The sequence below is a fragment of the Microtus pennsylvanicus genome, chromosome 12, assembly GCF_037038515.1.
Source record: "Microtus pennsylvanicus isolate mMicPen1 chromosome 12, mMicPen1.hap1, whole genome shotgun sequence".
Taxonomy (NCBI): Eukaryota; Metazoa; Chordata; class Mammalia; order Rodentia; family Cricetidae; genus Microtus; species Microtus pennsylvanicus.
Window position 1 is genome coordinate 32,099,130 of NC_134590.1, and position 21,631 is coordinate 32,120,760.

A 21,631-nucleotide genomic window follows, 5' to 3' on the forward strand; every position below is an offset into this window, starting at 1 on the left:
TCTTAATAGTTGGCACTGGTTATTTCTTGTTCTTATGCCTATCTCACTTAACTCTTATGGTATTGGCACACTTACTAGAATTGTGTGTTTCTATGATTATATTTCATTCTTTGTTACTTGAATGTTCTATGATTATATTTCATTCCTTGTTACTTGAATGTTCCAATTAGCGCTTGGTAGCATCAATTTAATAACATTTATATAAAACTCTTGTGGTTAAAATAATTCTTTCAAGAAGAGGTTTGCAGATATGTAATAGTAAACTTCTTGGCCGGCAGTATGACTAGCATAGTGGATGCGCACAAGGAGAGCAGCTAGTACACAACCCCCAGAGTCAGGCCCAGAATCATTCAACCAACTGTCCACAGGTCCTTGCCAAGTGGGTCAGAGTCTCCAGGGTCTTGCCATAAGGAGAGCCATTCATGCTATTCTCAGGCTTTGTCCCCTGAAGAAATCACATGACCTCCACCACTGGATGGTTATTATGCTGGTTAGTTTTATCTCAACTTGATACAAGCTAAAGTCATCTGCGAGAAAGGATTCCTATTTAGGAAATATCGCCACAAGATTGGGCTACAGGCAAGTTTGTAGGGCAGTTTCTTAATTAGTGTTTGATTGGGAAGGACGCTCATTGTTGGTGGTGCCATCCCTGGGTTGGTAGTACTGGGTACTATAAAAAGCAGGTTGAGCAAATCACTGGGCGCAAGGTGGTAAGCAGCATCTCTCCATGCTCTCTGCATCAGTTACTGCTTCCAGGTCTCTGCATTTTTTGAGTTTCTGACCTGATTTCCTTCAATGATAAACAGAGCTAAGGATGCGTAAGTCAAACAAACCTTTCCTCTCCAAGCTTCTTTGGTTATGCTATTCTGCTGCAGCAATAGACACCTTAATTAAATCAATCATGCAACTTTGAAGTTTGTCCACTACATTTCAAACATTGTCTTTTCTATTGAGTATCCGATGTCTCTGGACATATTATTTCATCTTTATTTCTTTTTTTCTAGAAAATGGCAAAGTTAAAATCTTATGTAAGTGCTACAAAGGTTAAATTACCTACATTTAAAGTTGGTATGTGATGCTGAGCTATTCATTATTAGTTGCAGATGTGGTATTTAATGTACTAATATATATAACTTTGAATTCAGACCTGCATATCCATTTCTGTAATCATACATTAAGGCTGGAGTGTACCTAGGTATGATGACTCACACCTTTATCCCATTACTACAGAGGCAAGAGACCAGTGAATCTCTATGAATTTAAGGACTATATAGGTCTAGGTCTTTCATGATTCCTACCTCCAAAGTAAGAAGAACAGACTCTGGTACTCAGTAGCTGGTCCTCAATAAATGTGTGGATAGATGTTATTTTACCACTGACATAGAAATAGAAATTGTTAAACAATTCACTTTTTAAAAAAATTTAAACACCAGGATTTTAATAAGTAAGGAATCTGAAGTCCTAGAAAGGAGATTCAGAAGAAAGCAAACCATAGGGGAAATAGCCCTCAAAGTTATCTGATCCAGAAGGACTGAAGACTACTAGCTATAATGTTTCCTGGGAGTGAGTCAATGATATAATACAGAGGGTTAACTGTGTATCTTTCAAGGGCAAGGATGAGTTAGAAAGCCTCCAGTATCTGGAACTGACTTAAAATATGACAGAACACATTCTGTACATAACAACACTGGACCAGAGTGAGAAGGTGGCACATGGGTAACAAGTGTTTGCTGTGTAAGCACAGGGCCCTGAGTTTGGAAACCTGGTACCTATGTAAAAAGTCGGTGTGGAGGCTCAGCTCTAATCTCAGTGCCAAGAGATGGAGACAGAAGGATCCTGGGGGCTTGTTGGCCACTTAACCTAGACAATCAGCTAGCCATGTTCAGTAAAATTCTGTCTCAGAACACATCATGGAGAATGATGGAAGAAGGCACCAGGTGTCAACTACTTCTGGCAACATGCCACTCTGCACGCAGTCCCAACATACACCAAAACAAACATACAAAAACTAGGTCAGAATAATGTATCTATATCTCAACTGCAGAAAATAAAATCAGGTAAAGCCAAGATAACGCCATAATTCATCTTTCTAAAAATTGCTCAGATTTGGATAAAATAAAAGCATTTCATTTTATTTCAGTGCCGAGATCTTCATGTTAAGATCAAACACCACAGATTTATTTTTATTACAGATTACTGGTAAATCCTACTAGACTGAAAACCAGAGTGGAAGAAGTCACATCAAGCCCTTTGCTTTCCCTGGCTGACTTCCAGTAAATAATCTTGTTGCCAAGTTTAATGGACATGCACACAAGAATACTGGATTTATTTCTCCACATTATCTGATTTATGTCTGCATGTTGCTCATTGTGTTTCAAGCCATAAAAATGTGTTATAAGATACTGTGTTGGCTTTTTGGCAGCGTTGCTTTCTGTGTCATCTGTCCACTCCGTCAGCGGACAAATTTAGAAACTTTTATATATGGTCAGTGTGTCTCCTTTTCACCCACTTGTTTAGATTTCCCAAGTACAGCTACGTTTGTTGGAGGATCTTTCCTCATAGCAATACATACAGACAGGTACGTGTCTAGTCTATGTGATCCTTTTAAAAACCACTTAGCATTTAAATAAAATACAAAAGGGGATTATGTAAGAACTCAAAGAGCTGTTACATAAAACTTGGCATGTTACCTAAAGTTATTGTATTCTCAAGAAAATCTTCCTCTGGGCTTCATAACAGTTTTTATGGGCTGAGAAACTTATACTATTAAGTTTTAGTCTTTATTTTATATTTAATATCGAATTTATATTATAGTTTGTTAAAGGATTCATTACTAAGTCTTGTTTTCGTTTTTATAACTCATAGCTACTTCATGTACATCACTAATGAAAAGTCGCTTATTTATGAAATCAGCTGCATGAATTGTTATATCCACCTTTGCAAAGCTCTTTGTATTTTACTGAATCGAATAACTGATATTTTTAACAACTGTCATTGAATATTCACGATTAATGAAGATCTTAGAGTTAAGGCTGTTTTTATGGATTTATAATTTTAAATTCATTATTGGGAGTATTTCATGAATGACTATAATTATACGGACTACTCCCAGTGGTTTCTAAATTCACTCTTTCAAAATAAAAATGGTTTTCAAAAACATAGCATTGAAAATCCAAAAGTCTCTGCTCTGTCCTAGAGTTTTGAACCAAATAGCCATCCTGCCTTTCTGACATCTTGTTCTGTTACCTCGTGATCTCATTTTGTGCTTTTGTCATCTGTTGCTTCTGGATTCAGGATGAATTGACTTGAAGCAAAGTAGTAAGTGTAGGTGAAAGGACTGTGTCCTTAGCCTAGTGGTACAGAATCTTTTCTATCCTTTCTATCCCACTCATCCGCAACCTGTGATAGCATCCTGGAAAAAGGAAGAAAATGTTCCAGATAGCTAATAGGAATTCCTAAGTATAATTAGGAAATATTTTATACAGTTCTACTTTTTGTTTAGGTGAGCATGAAAGACATTGAGTAAAATTTATGTCTCTGGGTAAATTAAAATAAAAATATTAATAATTTAAGTTGTTACTTTCTGCCTTTTTTGTACTGTGTGTGTGTGCATCTAAGTGCATGGCTCTGTGTGCATATATCTGTGTACTTGTATATAATTTTTTAAAGTAAGAAACTTGCATTGCTTATTTTGCAGATATGCAGCACACCAAGTTTAAAACTTTAAACTATTAAGAATGGGGTGCATGGGGAAAGGGTGTTGGTGGTTTCTTCTAGAAAAGCTGAAGTCAACTTACAGTCACAATAAGAAAGTGTGAAAACTTCATATAGTAGTTGAAGTTGATTGGTTTTGAAAGTGACTTTCCAGCATGAATTTTCTGCTTTTCCCCTAATAGTTAATTTATTCTTCCAAATAATATCTCCTTTGACAGGAAAACAACTATAACCACATTATCAATAAATCTTTGTACATATTCAAAAAGCTTAATTGCCTAACAAACGAAATAAAATCAGACAAACTCTTAATTTTTCAGGATGTCTAACCTGGGAGAGTATGACTTAGACTTTTACCAATCTAATTACATCATCGAGAATCAGGAGCAGAGCTCTCATGATTCTAATGCTCATGGGAATCTTTATGGATCCAGAGAGTAAGTATTTGATACTGAGCAAACATACTCCCATTTTTCGAAATGTCAATGGTTTGTCAGTTAGTTCCTGATACATGGGCTCTCTTGAGGGAAGAAGTTAACAGAGTTAACCGAGCAGTTGTCAATGAAGTATCCCCCACTAAATAACAAGAAAAGACAGATAAATTACTCCAATTTTCTGCCAATATTTTTTTACTTGGTGCTCATGCCAAGTTAGTGTTTTATTTATTCTTTTAAAAATAATGGTTAAATAAGAGCCCTTTACCTGATAGTTATCTGGACACTAAAAGTGGATTCCATTTATTTAAAGACGTTGATTTTGTTTAATTTTTCTCAGAAATTAAGGCCACTACAAAACCATGGTAAGAATGAAATCTAAGTTCTTTTTGTGATTTTTATTTAAAAAATGAGAATTTTCTACACGTGTACTGTAGTCCCATAATTTCTAGCTCCCTCCAGTGTCCACTCCCAATCTCTCTCAAATTCATGAGTACCTCTTCTGGAGTAGTTAGTATTGGATATGCACATGTGTATGCACACACACACTCTCACACACACACACACACAATTCAGATGTGTGTACATGAATCTGCTGAGTCCATTTGGTGTTGGTCTCTTATGCATATGTGTTTATTGCTGATCACTTGGGACTAGATAGTTTATCAGGGGTTCTTCCCTGGATACAACTGATTATATTTATTGGTTGCCTGTAGGTATACATCTAGGGGTAGAGCCTATCCCTTATTCATGATGGCACGTCAATTAGCACTGTCCTTGTGATCTTGTTTAGGCAACCATGCCACTGAAATTCCACCGATGTTACTTCCTGTCATGTGTAGAAGAAACTACGCTACAGCAGATATCCTCTGGCTTTCACAGTCTTTCTGCCCACCCTTTCTGGAATGTTCTTTTAGCCTTAGGTGTAGGGATTGCATTGGAAGTGTATCAGGTGTGATTGGCACCCTACAGCCAGTTCTCAACATTTTGACCAGTTATGAATTTCTATCATCATTTCGTCTGCTGGTAAAAGCTACATTTATCTGTGGTATAAGGCTATGTTTTTTTAGAATGGAGTTAGAAAGTCTTTTCCATTACAGAAATAAGGTTTTATTTTTGAGGAGTTGAACAATAAACTATGCATTTTAATATGTGAATATTTGCCATTGACAGTATTGACTTAAACGTATTTTAAGATGTGTTAGGTATTGGAGATTAATTATAAGGTCTGGTGAGATGGATCAATTGGTGAAGTGCTTTCCAAAAAAATCAAAAAGACCTAAGCTGAGATATCCAGAAATAATGTGGAAAAGCTGTATGGAGTGATATGTATCTGTAACACAACATGTGGGAGGCAGTGATTGGAAATCTTCTGAGGATTGGTGGCTAGACATTTTAGACAAATTAGCAAGAGTCAGTCCAGTGAGAGATTCCCCATCTCAAAAACATAAGGCAGAGATCCATTGGGAAGACCCTTAACATTGACCAACGACTTCTACATGTGCCTGTATGCGCCCCCCCCACACACACACGGGGCTGAAAACTCTTAACTTGAATTTTAAATAAAGGAAATGAAGAAGAATTTAGTATTTATTTTTATTAGAAAAAAGAAAGTAAGTAAGAAACAAACAAACAAGCAAGCAGAGAAACCCCCACAAACTGAGAAAATTTGTCTCGGCTGGCATTGTTTATCTCTGTGACACCGAGACTTTTATTTCTTCAGCTGAGAGACAAAAGGACATGTACTTTGTGCAGTTTTTATAAAGAAAAAATGCATTGATGTATAAAAAGTATATATTAAAGCAAAGCCATTATTTGAATATTAGATAAATGTAAGTTTCCAAAGCACTCTGCTATCATATGGTATGGGTTGCTGAGCTGCCCTTTTGCACATTGTTCTGTGAGTCTATGTCAGTGAACTGGAAGAAGGATCATGTCTCTCAACTTTCATAATTAATATTTACTGAACACTCTTCATGCATTATGAGCTGCCTTGAGCCTTATTAAACATGGTATTAGAATCCTGAACAACCCTATGAGGTAAGTATTACTTTTGAGAAGCCAGCTACAGAGATAAATTGATAATTTTTTCAAGGTTATTAATCAGTCATTTTCTTGTTGCTATGACAAAATATCCATAAGTGACTTAAGTCAGAAAGGCTTTGTTTCTTTGACTTCTTTCTTTGACTCAAGGTTTGAGACTACAGACACTCATGGAGCGGCAGGGGAGTCATAGAGGTCATAGTTAAAGATTATGGTCACATTGTGCCACAGTCAGGAAACAGAAGGAGAGATGAATGAAAGCTGCTGTTCCCATCATTATATTCCTTTGTTAAAATTTGGGTACGGCAGACCACAGAATCCAATCCAATCTAGAATCTCCTTCCTTCGCACATATGCCAGATGTTTGTCTCTCTTAGTGGATTCTAAATCCAGCCGTACTGACAATAAATACTAACCATCACAGTCAGTAAGAAACAGGCTTGAGGTTTGGGGTCTGAGGTTGTTTGATTTTATATGAGGGGGAATGGAAGGTATTCAGTTTCATCTCTGTCTAGGGAAATCTGGACCATATTCTTATTAACTGATCATCTTACACACATGAGCAGTGGGTGCTGCACTCATTCCTGAGTGGTGTTCTAGCTGAAGGGGAAAGGTACTTTTGTATAGTGTTTCTACAACCTCAAATGGTGAGTGTCTGAAACTTTAGCCCATGGTACCATTTATGATTTATACTTAAAGGGATAAAGAAAACTAGAGGGTGCTTGAGCTTTAGTGAGTGCATTGAATATGAGGCTATTTCAGAATGGTTAGTGTAATGATGGAAAATGAGAAAATGTGATCGGCTTTTCATTTCAGGTGCCCTGTTTCATAGAAAAGTACACTTTGCTTTGAAATCCCTATTCCTTTACTCATTCCCTCTTCCACATGATATTTCTACTTGAGTACTACTTATTTTTTTTTTACTAAAATAAAGCTCAATATGAAGAAACTAAGTCTTTATTCTGAAGCTCTCACATTCCACCCAACTGAACATTCTTTCCCCATTTGATTATTTATACCAACACTTCTCAGAAATCAGGATGACAAGGTGATAACACAGCGAAATGAAAGAAGTTCGTGATTACACTGCATCAGCATGGCTGCATCTGGCCCAATCAGAAGCCATGGTTCCATCCCACACTGAAAAAAATGAGAAATATTTCATATGACTGGGATAGCTAAAATAATCTCTATGTATGCTGTAGGAGTTCAAAGTTATTAGGTCATATCTCTGCCTTTAATCAATGGTTAATCAATGACAAAATTCTTCTTTTTGTCTATGGTTTCATTTGCCAAGATAGGTCATTTTTGGGGTCAAGGTTAAATATGTAAAAATAATTGAATATGATTTTGTGGAATTTTATATTAAGATTAATTATAGAAGAAAATTATCAAGAATATCAAGATTTTTACATTTCAGAATCCAGAACTTTACATTGGTCCTAGTCTATGGGTCTTTGGTTAAAAGTAAAATAAAAGATGAAAACATGTGATAGTTATTGATTTTTCTTTCCTTTCTGCAACTAAAAACTATGAAAAATGAACTAATTACATGGGCTCTTTTTATTTCTTTCTTTCTCTAGGACTATTGCAAGTTATTTGCAAGGATCAAATATTTTTTCAAGTTTCTCATTCATATGATAAAACAAATACTCATTCTTAGACATGTAAAAACATCATATTTTGGCAAAATCAAATTCCTCACTGTAAAAAGACTTTCAGAAGTTACTAACTTGCATACTTAACAAGGCGATCTAGGTAGTTTTGGATAATTTGATGAACAGTGATTTTCTAATAATAGTCAGTATTGGAGAGTATATTTCTCTGTAAACAAAAGATTTTATAGATTTTTATTTCATTTATGTTGACAACACTATTAAGCTATGATTTTTATTAGCTATTCCTGAGGGCTTTTAGAAACTTTAATATGATGGAGAGCAGAGAGGAATGTTTCCTGTGTGGGGAGCAGAGCCCTGCTCATAAAACACAGTCCAGAAACCCAAGCACGACGCTTTGTGGGTCATTTACTTTTTTTTTCTAAAATCTTTTTTTTAAAATGTAACTTATTTTTATTTTTTAAAAAAGAAAACAAACTATCTTTGTTCCTTATACATACCAATCCAAGTTTCTATTCTTTCCCCTCCTCCCACCCCCTCCACTTATTCCCCTACTCCACCCCCATCCACTCCACTAAGAGGATAAGACACATTGCTTTGGGAAATGTTCAAGATTTAACCCTACTGCTTGTACTGACATTTTGGGTCATTTACTTTTGAAACTCTTTCTATTCTTCTACAAAATGGTATTTACCGTGCAGTCTTGACCACATAGAGTTTCAGATGAGAAAGTGGGACAATGCCCACCATATGCCATATGCTTGATTAATACTGTTATTGTAGATAATTATTATAGGAGCTTTTTCATCATCCCTTACTTCAAATATTTGAGTTCAACTTAAATTAGGTGAATTCCTTATAAGGAAGATTGTGCTTCCCTTCCTTGATTTGTCGGGATATTGCTTTCTTGTATGTAAAATATAGACATTTCTAATTTTCTAGAGCACAAGCCGCTGAGCAGCTTCAGCCTTCCTCTTCTGTTCCACCAGCGATGTTCCTGTCATCAAGTTATACAGGGCAGCTCTTTCAGCCAGCATCTACCTCAGACTATTATCCACAGTGCCCTTCAGAGGACGGTTTTGATGAGGAACCTCCTTTGCTGGAAGGCAAGTTAAGGAAGTGTTGTTTTGAAGGTTTGCACAGCTCCTAGAACTACAGCAAGAATCGGGGCTTATCCTGTTCAGCCACAATGTGGCAGACAGTGCTTTGTGTGTAATTACTACACAGTTAACAAGAGTCTGCCAAACCAGGAGGCATACACCAAAACCATTGCAAGTTTGTTGCATTATTGGCTGAAGTTTCTGAGCTTGTTTGTTCTGCCACTGTGAAATTGTTCATTGTTGCTGTTATTGAATAATCTTCTCTGTTTCTGGGATTTGCACTGGAGCCTTATGTAAACAGGAAAGACATGTTATGGAAAGGTGTTTATATCGAAGCAACAACACTTTCTAACCATCTAAGAATGCACTTCATAACAACACTAATTTTAGTCTTTGCTGTCTGCCTGGGAGCAAAGGAGATAGTTTCTCACATTAACATTTGTTTGTGGTTGACAGGGAGGCAGTCCAAACCCTTTTCCTTCTCTGGTTATCACGAGCTCTCTCTGGTCATTTTGGCAAAGCTAGGCAAAGGAGAATACAGTTCCAGTTGATAAAAATATTCTTAGTAAGGAGACTCTGGACTCCTGGAGCTGGAGGTCCAGAGAGATTTTAGGAACTTATTTCTATTCATACCCAGACGTTCTATGTCTGCCTTAAGAGATTTTGCTGGAAGCAGCAACCCCAAGAAAGAACTTAAAACTCTACTGGATTTCCATAGGAGAATGAAGCATAACTACTCAGTGGTACAAGTCTTCTGTACGTACGCCGGCTCTAAGTAGAGTGAGGTAAAAAGGGAGATTAGAATTATCAATGTTTTCCATAAAAGGGCTGGTTACTTCATTTGAATTCAGTAACGTCCTGGAGTTAACATAGTCTTCTTTCTTTGCCTAAAAATGTAAACAAGAGAAAGATTTAAATAATTGTGACTAATACAGAAAATTAGGCAATAGATCTGTTATAACCTTAGAAGCTATTAAGTTTTGTGATCCATTATGTCTCATCAGCTCATTCTATTTCTCCTCTGCAATTACTAAACAACTGAAGCTTATACACTTGAAGCTTATAAACTATTATTTTTTTGAGACAGGGTTTCTCTGTAACATTGTAACCTGTCCTGGAACTCACTATGTAGACAAACTGGCCTCGAACTCACAAAGATCCACTTGAGTCTGCCTCCTGAGTGCTGGGATTAAAGGTGTGTGCCAACACTGCCTGGCTATAATCTATTTCCACCAAATATTTTGGATTCTAGCAATATTTTGCCTTAAAAAGCCCTTCAGTTGCCTAAGTGCATTCACTATACATATTTGAAAATATAGACATGTATGAATTAATATATAAAGCAATTAAAATCTTGTCTCTAAGGATTAACCGTAAAACATTTGAATGTTTCTTTCCAGCAGCTCTCCTATTTTTTATTTGTGTACTTATTATGTATCTACACACCTAGTTAGTCCAAAAGGAAATACTATTTTTCAATGAAAATATTTTAGTATTTTAAAATACAGAATAATAAATCATATCTGGTCTTATTTTTAAGTTATTGTATCATGATAATTTTTATATATGAGTTTTTTAAAGCCATTAAAAATTTAAAACTTGATTTATAATCATATTATAAAACTCAAGTGCCATAATTTAAACATACCTTACAGGTTATAGCTTACAGTAAGTATTATTTTGATGAACATCATAGTTAAAATCTTTTGGCATGTGCATTATTTGGGATGTGTCTGTAACAGTGGGAGAATTTGGTCAGGAGGCATTTGGAACATTGAGTTTTCTAATGTACCGTTAGAGTCAAATATGCAATACCTATGTAAAAAAATTAAAGACAACTACTTTGTATTTCTGTATTACTAGAAGCCTGAGAGGTTTTCATGTATATTGATTATTTTTACTTTTTCCATTTTTTGTGATTCTTGTCATAATAGCATTAAATTAGTTTTCCTTTCCTTATTTTAATGTATATTTAGATAGCAATAGATAAATAACTCTTTCGAAGATGTGTTGCTGGAGGCTGTTCCTTTATTCCTGGCTGCCCAGACTCGAATAAACCACACAGAAACTCTATTAATTAAATCAGTGCCTGGCCTTTAGCTCTAGCTTCTTATTGGCTAGCTTTTACATCCTAAACTAACCAATCTCCATTAATCTTTGCATCACTACGAAGTCATGGCCTACCAGCAAAATTTCAGCAGGCTCCAGCGGAGGCATCTTTCTCCAGCAGTGGCTATGTGGCTTCTCCCTGACTTCACTTTTTTCCCCCAGCATTTTGTTTAGGATTCCCACCTGGCTTTACTCCTTTAAGACACTGGCTGAAACCAGCTTTATTCATTAATCAATAAAAGTAACACATATATAGAAGGACCTCCCACACCAGAAGTTGAATTTGAACAAACTTTTTTCTTGCTTATTTCCAATGTAATTTTCTTATAAATCTTTGGGGAAACATGGGAATTTTTATTTATATTTTAAAATCAAAAATATTTCTTGGAGACTTTTTCCAATTGTTTTATTTAGAACCAGTTTTTCTAAATCAGTACAGCATTTATATCAATTTCCTTGAAGATGCTCAGATTTTAAAGTAATATTTTGTTTTATATTTTCACAAATGAGACCTAAAAGATAAAGTGGAAAAATAAGCATTAATCCTAGTACAAGGGTTAACTTTAGTCTGTCAAGCTGGAAAAGTTACTGGAATTCATAGTTCTCTCCTTGTAGCACAGGCTGATACATCTGAAAGGTCAGAGCCATAATTTATGTAAAAATAATGATCTTAATTCACTTTTATACTTCATGTCATATACTTTACTACCACTAGATGACAGCAAAATAATAAATTTTACATTCAGGTTTTATAGTGGTTCTATCTTCTGCTTTACACAATAAGGTGTTATGTTGGGGGCCCCTACAATGAATACTTCCTAAAAAAATTTGAAAAGAAAATATTTTGAATATACATAGTCTGTTGGAAACAATTTTTTCTCATGAAAATATTTAGTTTATCCTATATTCATTCATGATTTTGTGTGCAGTCCTTAAATATGTCATCAATACATAGTAGAAATCAATATTGAATTTGTATATCATTTTATATGAGTTTTTTTTCAGAACAAGTTATTACTTATTTTTAAAGAGAAAAAAAAGACATTTTTGTACTAAAGGCACTTAATTGTGATAAAAGATGATAATGAAATTTGAAAGTGACAGAAGCCTGGCATAAAATTAATTTAAACTGTGATATTCCTCAATTTTTATGATCTTCTGCCATTTATAAAACCTAGCACAATGGAAACTCCCAGGAATCTAAAATGGTGACTGTAGATAAGACTCCTAGTGTTTGAGGGATACAGAGCCTAAACCAGCCATCTCCTATAACTTTATAAGACTTTAGTAAGGCATTGGAACACTAACCCAGCCATAAAACCTTCGGCCTACAATTTTTCCTTTCTACAAGATGTACTAGGGTAAAGGTGGCACAGAAATTATGGGAGTGGCCAACACTGGTCCAGCCTGAGACCCGTGCCTCTAGAGGGAGCTACCTACTACCTACCTACTACCAGGAAGCAGAGGCTGACTAGTCCAGAGTCCCAAGATAGAACCAAACAGGACTGAAAAAAAAATCAATGAAATATCTCTAATGATGTTCTACTACACTCATAGTCAGGAGCCTAGCACAATTGCCACCAGAGAGGTTTCATCCAGCAACTGATGAAATAGATGCAGAAACCCACACACAAACATTATGTGAAGCTTGGGGCATCCTGACAAAGAAGGAGAAGAAGGACTGTAGGAAGCAGAGGGATCAAGGGCCCCAAGGAAAACCCACAGAATCAACTAACCTAGGCTCATAGGGGCTTAGAAATCCTGAACCAAACGTGGAACCAGCCTAGGCCCTTTGCATACGTATTATGGTTGTGTAACTTGGTGTTCCTGTGGGACACTGAGCAGTGCGAGCAGGAGCGGTCCCTGACTTTTTTTTTTTTCCTGATGTTGGGACCTTTTCCTCTACCGGCACTAAGTCTTATTGCAACTTGATATGTCATGTTTGGTTGATATCCATGGAAGAGAATGGAGAAGTGAATGGGGGCACGGAGGTGGAGGGGTCTGGGAGGGGAGAAGGAAGAGGAAACTGTGTTCAGAATGTAATATATGAGAGGAAACAATTATGGTAAAATCTTGCCCCACTTTAAGATTGTTGAACCACCCGTCTCCTCTAGCGTATATGGTCATAAAGTATAACACACTGAAAGTAAAGGAAAAATGTGGAGACGGAAATGTACTCAACTTACTATTTTTAAAACTGCTTCTTTTTATTTTTTGAGATTATAGTATACTTACACTGTTCTCTTTTTTCCTTCCAAAATCTCTCAAGTATGCATCCTTGATCTTTTTCAAATTCATGGCCTTTTTTTTTCATTAATTGCTATCCCATGAACGCGCACACGCGCGCACGCACACACACACATCCCTAAATACAACTTGTCTAGTCCCTATAATGTTACTTATATGTATGCTTTTACTTGCTCACTGCTTAGTAATGTTTATTTTCTCTCTCTTTATCTTTCTTTCTTAACCCACTACTGGGGAAAAATCTAGAACCTCACAAATGTGAAGCTGTTGTTTTAACTCTAACCTAACCTATGTTGCCAGTAGGTTTAAGTAATTTTCTACCCTTAATTAGAATGACAGATTTCAACCAGGGGATTGCATGTATAAAAGTTTGTCTGCCTTTGCTAGCTCATGCAGGTTTCTAAAATTTTCTGAGAGGGTTTCTAAAAATTTCTAAATTGTTGAAGGAAGGCCCCTCTATGTCTCTATGTGAGGATCATTTAGAAATCCATCTTGTGCAAAATGTCAACTTTGAAAAATATTAAAGTGGTATTTGTGACCATTGAAAAAATCCGAGAATGAAGATGTGGCTCAATGGGAAATAGCGTGCCTAGTACCCAGGGTCTCTAAATAAATAGCTGAACTGTTCTTATCATCTGACCAGAGATATTTGTACATGCTTGGAAGTACAATTGAATTTAGAAAGGGTAGGTAGTTTTTCCTTAGGAAAGATGGAAGAAATCAGGTATATGGTTGATAGATGATAGATAGATATAATTAGATGATAGATAGATATGTACAGCTGAGTTTAGAAATGTAGCCTTCCTTATAGGAAATATGTAATAAATTTGATAAAGAGATGACAGATAGATAGATAGATAGATAGATAGATAGATAGATAGATAGATGATAGATAGATAGATAGATAGATATGTACAGCTGAGTTTAGAAATGTAGCCTTCCTTATAGGAAATATGTAATAAATTTGATAAAGAGATGACAGATAGATAGATAGATAGATAGATAGATAGATAGATAGATAGATAGATAGATAGATGATAGTTTAGCTGCACATGGACCTGACTTCTCAGTGCTTTACAGGAATGAGATTGGACAATGTCGAAATGTAGATTTTCCTATTACTTGCTTTCAGCTTCTGGAAGTTACTTAACCTCTCAACATCTCAGACATTTGATGCATACAATAGGAATGAATTGACACTACCTTTATCATATGTATGTGAGACCAATGCTTGTAGATCTTGAAAGGCCAGTAAAGCCTGAGTAATCAATCAGAGCTTGCTTTAGTGAGATGATTTTATTCTAATATCCTCACTCATAAAAAGAAAAAGATTAACTTGTCCTTAGTATTTAATCTTTGAGCTTATTGATTCAATCTCACAGTGCATTGATTTATAAACATCTGTATGTACCTCATGGCCACACCTCTCTGCAAAAAGAGTCCTTCTCTTTCTTTCTTGTGGAGTTTTATCAATTTGGAGCAAGGCTAATGTTCTTATTAGGCAGAATAAAGGAAAACTCTAGACTAGGACTGAGTGTCACTAACCAGTTCTGCCATGGGTGATATGGCAGGATTCCAGAAGTACTCACAGTTGGAAAGGTGGATGAAGGAAAGATCCAAGGGGGTGATTGAGACACGTCTAGTCTGTTAGCTGCAATGGTAGGTTTTACTGTATTTCAATTCCATGTTTTTAAATATTATTAAAATGTTGCTGCATGAAACAGATAAAACTTTTATCAAAAGAGAATTTTTCTTTAAACTATTTTTTTGGGTGTGTTGTTTGTTCACTCTATATTGCCTTAAACTTTAGATTTAGATTTTGATGCCAAAATAGAGCAATCGTCTTGAGATGTCATCCAAAAGAATAGATACACTAACTTTGAAATAATAAAACTCTCTTGTTTTCTATATTTACGTTAGACTATTTATTTTTTTTTTGCAGAACTTGGAATTAATTTTGATCACATATGGCAGAAAACCTTGACGGTGCTAAATCCAATGAAGCCAGCAGATGGCAGCATCATGAATGAAACAGATCTCACAGGACCCATTCTTTTCTGTGTGGCTCTGGGAGCCACATTGCTTATGGTAGCTTCTGACAGCTAACCTGACGTTTCAAGCCTCATTTTTATCGGAGCTAATTTTGAAGCATTTTCTTTTAAAACAGGAGAAATCTGCTTTCTAACAAGAATTAGGACATGAGCTTAGATCCCATCACATAAAAGCTGGGTGTAGAGAAGCACATGATAAAAACCCAAGCACTGGGGACCATGTGCTCACTAGTCAGCCAGTGGGGACCGTGATGCTCACTAGTCAGCCAGTGGGGACCTTGATGCTCACTAGTCAGCCAGTGGGGACCATGATGCTCACTAGTCAGCCAGTGGGGACCAAGATGCTCACTAGTCAGCACTTTTACCAGTCTGTGAGCATTAGGATCCGTGAGACACCCTGTCTCGAAAAAAAAAAAAAGATGGCCTGTACACACACATAAATACACATACACAAAGACACATGAACATATGTAGCACCTTCAAATACATACAAATGCAGCTTCTTTTAATGCAGCTATAACCTTCAAATATGTTTTAAAAAGTAGGTGTGACTACATACATGTTCTCTTCCCATACACTAAATAATTTGTCATACTAGACAGCCACGATACCGAGTGAAACCTAGTTTCTGTGTGGCTAGTGATCACACCCTTTTCATCCAGCAACAGCACTGTGATAGTGACCTTCTTCCTTGTGGTATGAAAAATGTGAATGCCCTCTAACTCAAACACTGTCAACCACAGCTGCCACTTATTCTTAGGGCTCCCTTCTTCTCTTTTTCACACAAATATGCTATTCTTGGATAAAGCGGCTGTGCAAGGCCATGCCAATTAATCAAGTAGTCAGAAACAATCAGTTTAATATATTAACTCATCTTTCCCTTGCAAGTCATTTGTAACATAACAGCTGTTTGTTTGTTTTTCTTTTAAGAAACGACTATCATTTCTTAAAAGACAGGGTTAGTTCCATTATCAAGATCGCTCTTGGATACATAATGTTAATAGGAGTTATTTTAATATACTCTCTTGTGCTTTAAATACAAAACATTATAAACAAGGAAATTTTAACTGGGGGTGATAAAATGAATTTTACCCATAACTCCCAATAACTATGATCTTAATATGTTGTTTTCACATTTATATGCTTCCATTCGTTCACTTCTAGACAGAAAGGGTTTACCTTTTTCATAAAGTTTACTAGAAACTGAGGTTTCTTGTAGTTCTAAAATTATATGGAATATGTGAAAAATATGTCATTAACATTTTATATAAATACTAACACTTAGATTTTTTCATTATTTTTCATTAGCGATTATTATTGACATTAATATTAATAGATCCCAACACTGACATTTCAAAAACTCCAACTTGATAAATCAAATTTCAGGATAAATTTATTTGCTGCCAAGTCAACTCTGCACGACCTTGCCTCTGTAATTAAAAGTTCATTTCATAGGCCATTACATTCATTATATTAGCAGAATCAAAACTAAGTTCAGAGACAATATTCAAATTCCTTACATACTTCTGGATATGTAGGATTCACAATCGTCTGTAGGAGACATGCCCCTAGTGACTTTACTTCTCTCAACTTGATCCCATCTTTAGAGGGTCCACAACTTCCCAAAGCACTTGAATACATAGGCATTTAGGAAATACGCAAACCACAGCCACTCCAATGTTTTTCATTATCCGTTATCAACACATGATTTATAGACATTCTCATTCAACCGTTCTGGTCAGGCTACCAGTATGGTCTGAAAATCAACAACAAAATGAGCAACACAGAAGTACAGTTAGGACTGGGTATTGTGTTACACGTCTGTCATTCCAGCACTTGGGAGATGGAGGTATAAGATACAAAAATTTGACCAGTGGGCACTGTATAGCTAGACCCTGTCTCATAAAGCCAGGCTGGAGATGTAGCTTAGTGGTAAATCACTTGCCTAATATCTACAAGGCCTGGGGCTTGATCCTCTGAACTACAAGAAATTTTTTTGGGGTGGGGTGAGAGGTTTCAAAATAGGGTTTCTCTACGGTGTTTTGGTGCCTGTCCTGGAAGAAGCTCTTGTAGACCAAGCTAGACTTGAACTTACATTGATCTGCCTACCTCTGCTTCCTGAGTGCTGGGATTAAAGGCGTGTGCCACCACTGCCCAGCTAAGAAAAAAAATATTTTTAGTGTTTAATTAGAAGAACGCTAAGTATTTTAGATCAAGACATGCTAACATGGGTAAATTATTTAGGGAGGATCTTAGACATTTGAAGTAAAAACCCAGATGATTTATTTTATATTTTAATATTAAACCTTTGTTAAAATTTATAACAAAATCGTAAGGGTATTTCTGTTTATAAGTGTTTAAGGCTATATTAAAAAATCTTATTCTTTTGCTTAATTATTCAGCTATTCAGTAAGTATGGGGTAAAAAACCATGTTCTACTTATTGCATTCTCTATAGAAAAATGTATGATTAAAAATTATCGTGGCAGTATTTTATCTTTTCTGAAGCATGACTAGCTCATCCCACATATTATACATACATGCATATACATACATGCACATATATTCAGAGTGATTGCTTGTAGTTCATTTCACAGGCAGGGTTTTATTTTAACCAGAATTCTCAGAGCCCTGGTGATAGCAGCTACCATAATATTCAGCAGCATTGAGTAAACTCTTGACTGCTCCCCATATTGTTGTTATTCTGATTTCATCTCATATATATTGTGATTTCCAGTCGTTTCCTTTGTGTTGTTCCAGGCAGGGAAAGCCCAATTTGGTTACGTATATGGCATGAGTGCCATTGGCTGCCTTGGGATTCACACCTTACTAAACCTGATGAGTTCTGCAGGGGTGTCATATGGCTGCGTGGCCAGCGTGCTGGGATACTGTTTGCTCCCCATGGTCATCTTGTCCAGCTGTGCCATCTTCTTTTCATTGCAGTAAGTGTTTGTACTAATTGACTCCACATGCGCCATCTTTGCCCAGGCCTGCCAGACCAGGGCAGTCATGGTTTCTTAACATTTTATCATTGAAATTGAGGAAAATCATGCTTGTTAAAAACTAAACATAGATTCAGAAACAGAATAGGTTTGGTTTGGCTAGGCTGTTGCTCTTTTTAAACTGGGTTAAAAAATAAATCCAACCATGTAATATTTAAAACTTCTACTTTTAAGGTGTCACATTCTTCAATCTAAACTACTGGCAGAGGTAACATAATAACTACAGAGAATTCACTTATTTGATTTCGGAAGAGCAAATGCCTGCTGAATTCTGACAAATTACTTCAGTGCCTAGGCATCCGCCTTCTAGGCAAGAAGCGACTGTTATGTCTCAGCTGGACTCCTCACAGCTGAGAATTCCCAGAAACCCTGATGGGGACATTAAATCTGGGGAACTTACAGCATACATGCTCAGTCAATACATTTTTTTTTTCTTTTTCTCTCTTCACTTAGACATCTGGCATTTGCAATTCTAAACTATTCATAAGGATACCGTAGATATGTTTCCCAGAGCATGTTCCCAAGGCTCATGCATGCCACTAGCACTCAGTGACAGCAAGCAAGCCACTGCACAGTTACCTGTCATGTTTACAAAACACTTGGAAATAAACACTCACCCTTTTGCTCATTCTTTCATGTCCAAAGGAGATGTGACTTGCATTTTCTTCTTGAATGATGTGGGTCTTAGGTGATTAATGCTACATTGGAAGGGATGTTGTCATATGGAGAGTTGATCACTACAAGGATAATCAGGTTAGAGAAGTAAACGTTTATGATATTTTTGTTATCACGAAGAGTTGATTTTATGAAATTACTGAGAGTGACTTAAACATGCTCATTCTGTTCAAATACGGCCTCATTTATATTGTAACATGCTTGAGAATTACTGGAGCCAAATATTTATTTTATCAATGAGTACTTGAATTTACCAAAAGAATTTGACAGAAAATGGACACTGGGAATGCATAAGTAGAACAAGCTGTACTTATTACATGTATGTATACATTACTGTATGTTTTATAAAGAAGCACACAGCGGTTTGTGTAACTGTTGCCTCTGGCATACTGTTCTATTCAGATCTGTGCTGACGTAGTAGTGCAGTATGGTTTTACAACCCTGTCGGATGTTTTCACAAAATAATAATACTATGATGTACCATTTTAAAATTCTGTGTGTCCAAGGGTATTTTCTGTGACTTTGGTATTTAGAGCATCTTAAATGACATAAATGCTAAGGGACAAATCGAAGATTATTCATAAATTTTAGATTTGGAAAATCTCTGGCAGTTTAGACATTTCCACCCTGAAATTATAAGGGATAATGTGTAAGTTAGATTCTCACAACTCTGACAAAACACCTGAGGAAATTATCTTACAAAAGGGATGGATTTACTCTGACTCTTAGTGTCAGGTCATGGTTGTGATCTTCTGGGGAAGGGCAGAAATGATAATGAGAAAATTGACTAGAGCTGCTCATATTAATACCCTGGAGAAAAGAGAATGAGAAGCAGCTGGTGGTTGACCAAACTTATTCCCTGTAGGTACCACCTCAGGCCCAAAGTTAGTTCTACCACTTTCCGCTATAGTTAGTAACATAGCACATAGACTTTGTTAAAAATCCAAACCGTAAGAGATGATTTAGAAATACATTATATGGAATGGGAATGGAATGGGGATGTTGGCAAGTGAGACTGATTATAGCAAGCTTTTCTGCTTTTCTTGGTCTAGGCTTACTAAAATATAAACAAATCAATCCTAAGCAGTGGATTTTAGTGAAATCTTTTCTGACTGGCTGAGATCTTTTGAGCTCATCCGGGTAATGGTTCACCTTTGCAAATGGAGACCAATGTTCTTGGCAGATGCAGCGCTGCATTTCAGGGGGCAGATCTGACTCAGTCTCCCCCGTCGTCTCCAGGCATAAGGCAGCTGTCATCTCCGTCTTTGTTACAGGGGCAACATCGGAACAGTGTCAGCCCTGCTCATCATCGCCTGGTGCAGTCTCTCAGCTTCTAAGATCTTCATTTCCGCCTTAGCCATGGAAGGACAGCAGCTCCTCGTGGCTTACCCCTGTGCCTTGTTTTATGGGCTGTTTGCCCTTCTGACGGTTTTCTAAAGACTGCTCGATGTGGCTCTGCAAGATCCCCCTTGCTTGCTGTTCAGATTTTTCTGGAAGTGCATCAGCACTCGAATTCAGCCAGATAACTTTTGTTTATGGCTCTTGAGAGAATATTAGCAGAGAGACAAAGCAGCACTCAAGGATAGCGCTCTAATAGCCTGCTTGGTGGTGGTGATGTTTTCGTTTTTCAGTTTGGAGCATGAAAACACTTAAAATATTTTTTGAAATATTAAGAGATACAATCTCTCTACTGATAGATGCTGCTTTTTCTCATCTCCATAGACGTTTCTGAGAAATTTCAAGTAAAATACCATGCTATGCTTAACATTTATTAATTGTAATAAATATTTTTCAAAAACGTTTATGACTCTGTGCATGTGGTTAAAATTTATACAGTTCAGCACCTTTGGAGAGTTCAGGGTTTTATCTACACAGAGTCAAGGAAACACCTTCACTTACCGTAACAACTGTTATGCGGTCTCATTAGATAAGGTGTCGGCTCACCACATTCTCACTTCCCTCTCGCTTGCTTTAAATGCTAAGGTCTGTTACTGCAGCACTCCCGTGTATATATCCCACAGGATCTCACTATATTCGCTCCAAAGAGGTAAAATGCTCCGATGGAAAATCCCACGTATTTGTATTAATGTGACTGAAGTTTCTGAAATGCCCCTCGGCACCGCGCTTTATCCCTATACTACATGTTTGTTTGAAATTTGTCTTTGTTTTAAAAATACCAAATAACAGCAGTACTTTATTCTCAGCTCTCTAATCTTTCTTCCTCATTAGTTATCCTGACCTGATTTTATTTAAAGCTTTAAGTGTCTAGATAATCATTTCATCTTCCCACCACATCTATCTGCTTACACGCCATTCCACTTAGGTCTGCTCTGCTTCCCTTTCATTACTTCCCTCTCTGTACATCACTCTTTCCTCCATCCCTAGTATTTTCTCTCAGTTTGCATTCATACAAGCATAGAAACATGATCTGGTTTCTACTAACTCAAAATAAAAATTTCAAGGGTAGTCCATTTCTCTAGTCTTCTTTATAGGAAAATACTTATCTTAAAAGGGAGGTCTTATCTCTGCTTCTATCTTATCACCTCCTCTTTGCTTTTCCTGGCCATCAGCTCAAGAACTCTTCATCCTATTAACACCTTTGTCAAATTGGTGATAACACACCATACTACATTCATGTAGC

The 21,631-nt window shown here is 36.5% G+C and overlaps 1 protein-coding gene across 1 annotated transcript; it reads left to right on the forward strand.

Annotated features, from left to right (window-relative positions):
* The first annotated feature begins 2,478 nt into the window (after window positions 1-2,478).
* Window positions 2,479-20,792, forward strand: Yipf7 (Yip1 domain family member 7). The gene is made up of 6 exons (XM_075943344.1): window positions 2,479-2,578; window positions 4,035-4,151; window positions 8,750-8,913; window positions 15,206-15,351; window positions 18,074-18,255; window positions 20,265-20,792. Exons 2-6 carry the CDS (start codon window positions 4,036-4,038, stop codon window positions 20,425-20,427), a joined length of 771 nt encoding a protein of 256 aa, XP_075799459.1. The 5' UTR covers window positions 2,479-2,578; window position 4,035; the 3' UTR covers window positions 20,428-20,792.
* Window positions 20,793-21,631: the final 839 nt, after the last annotated feature.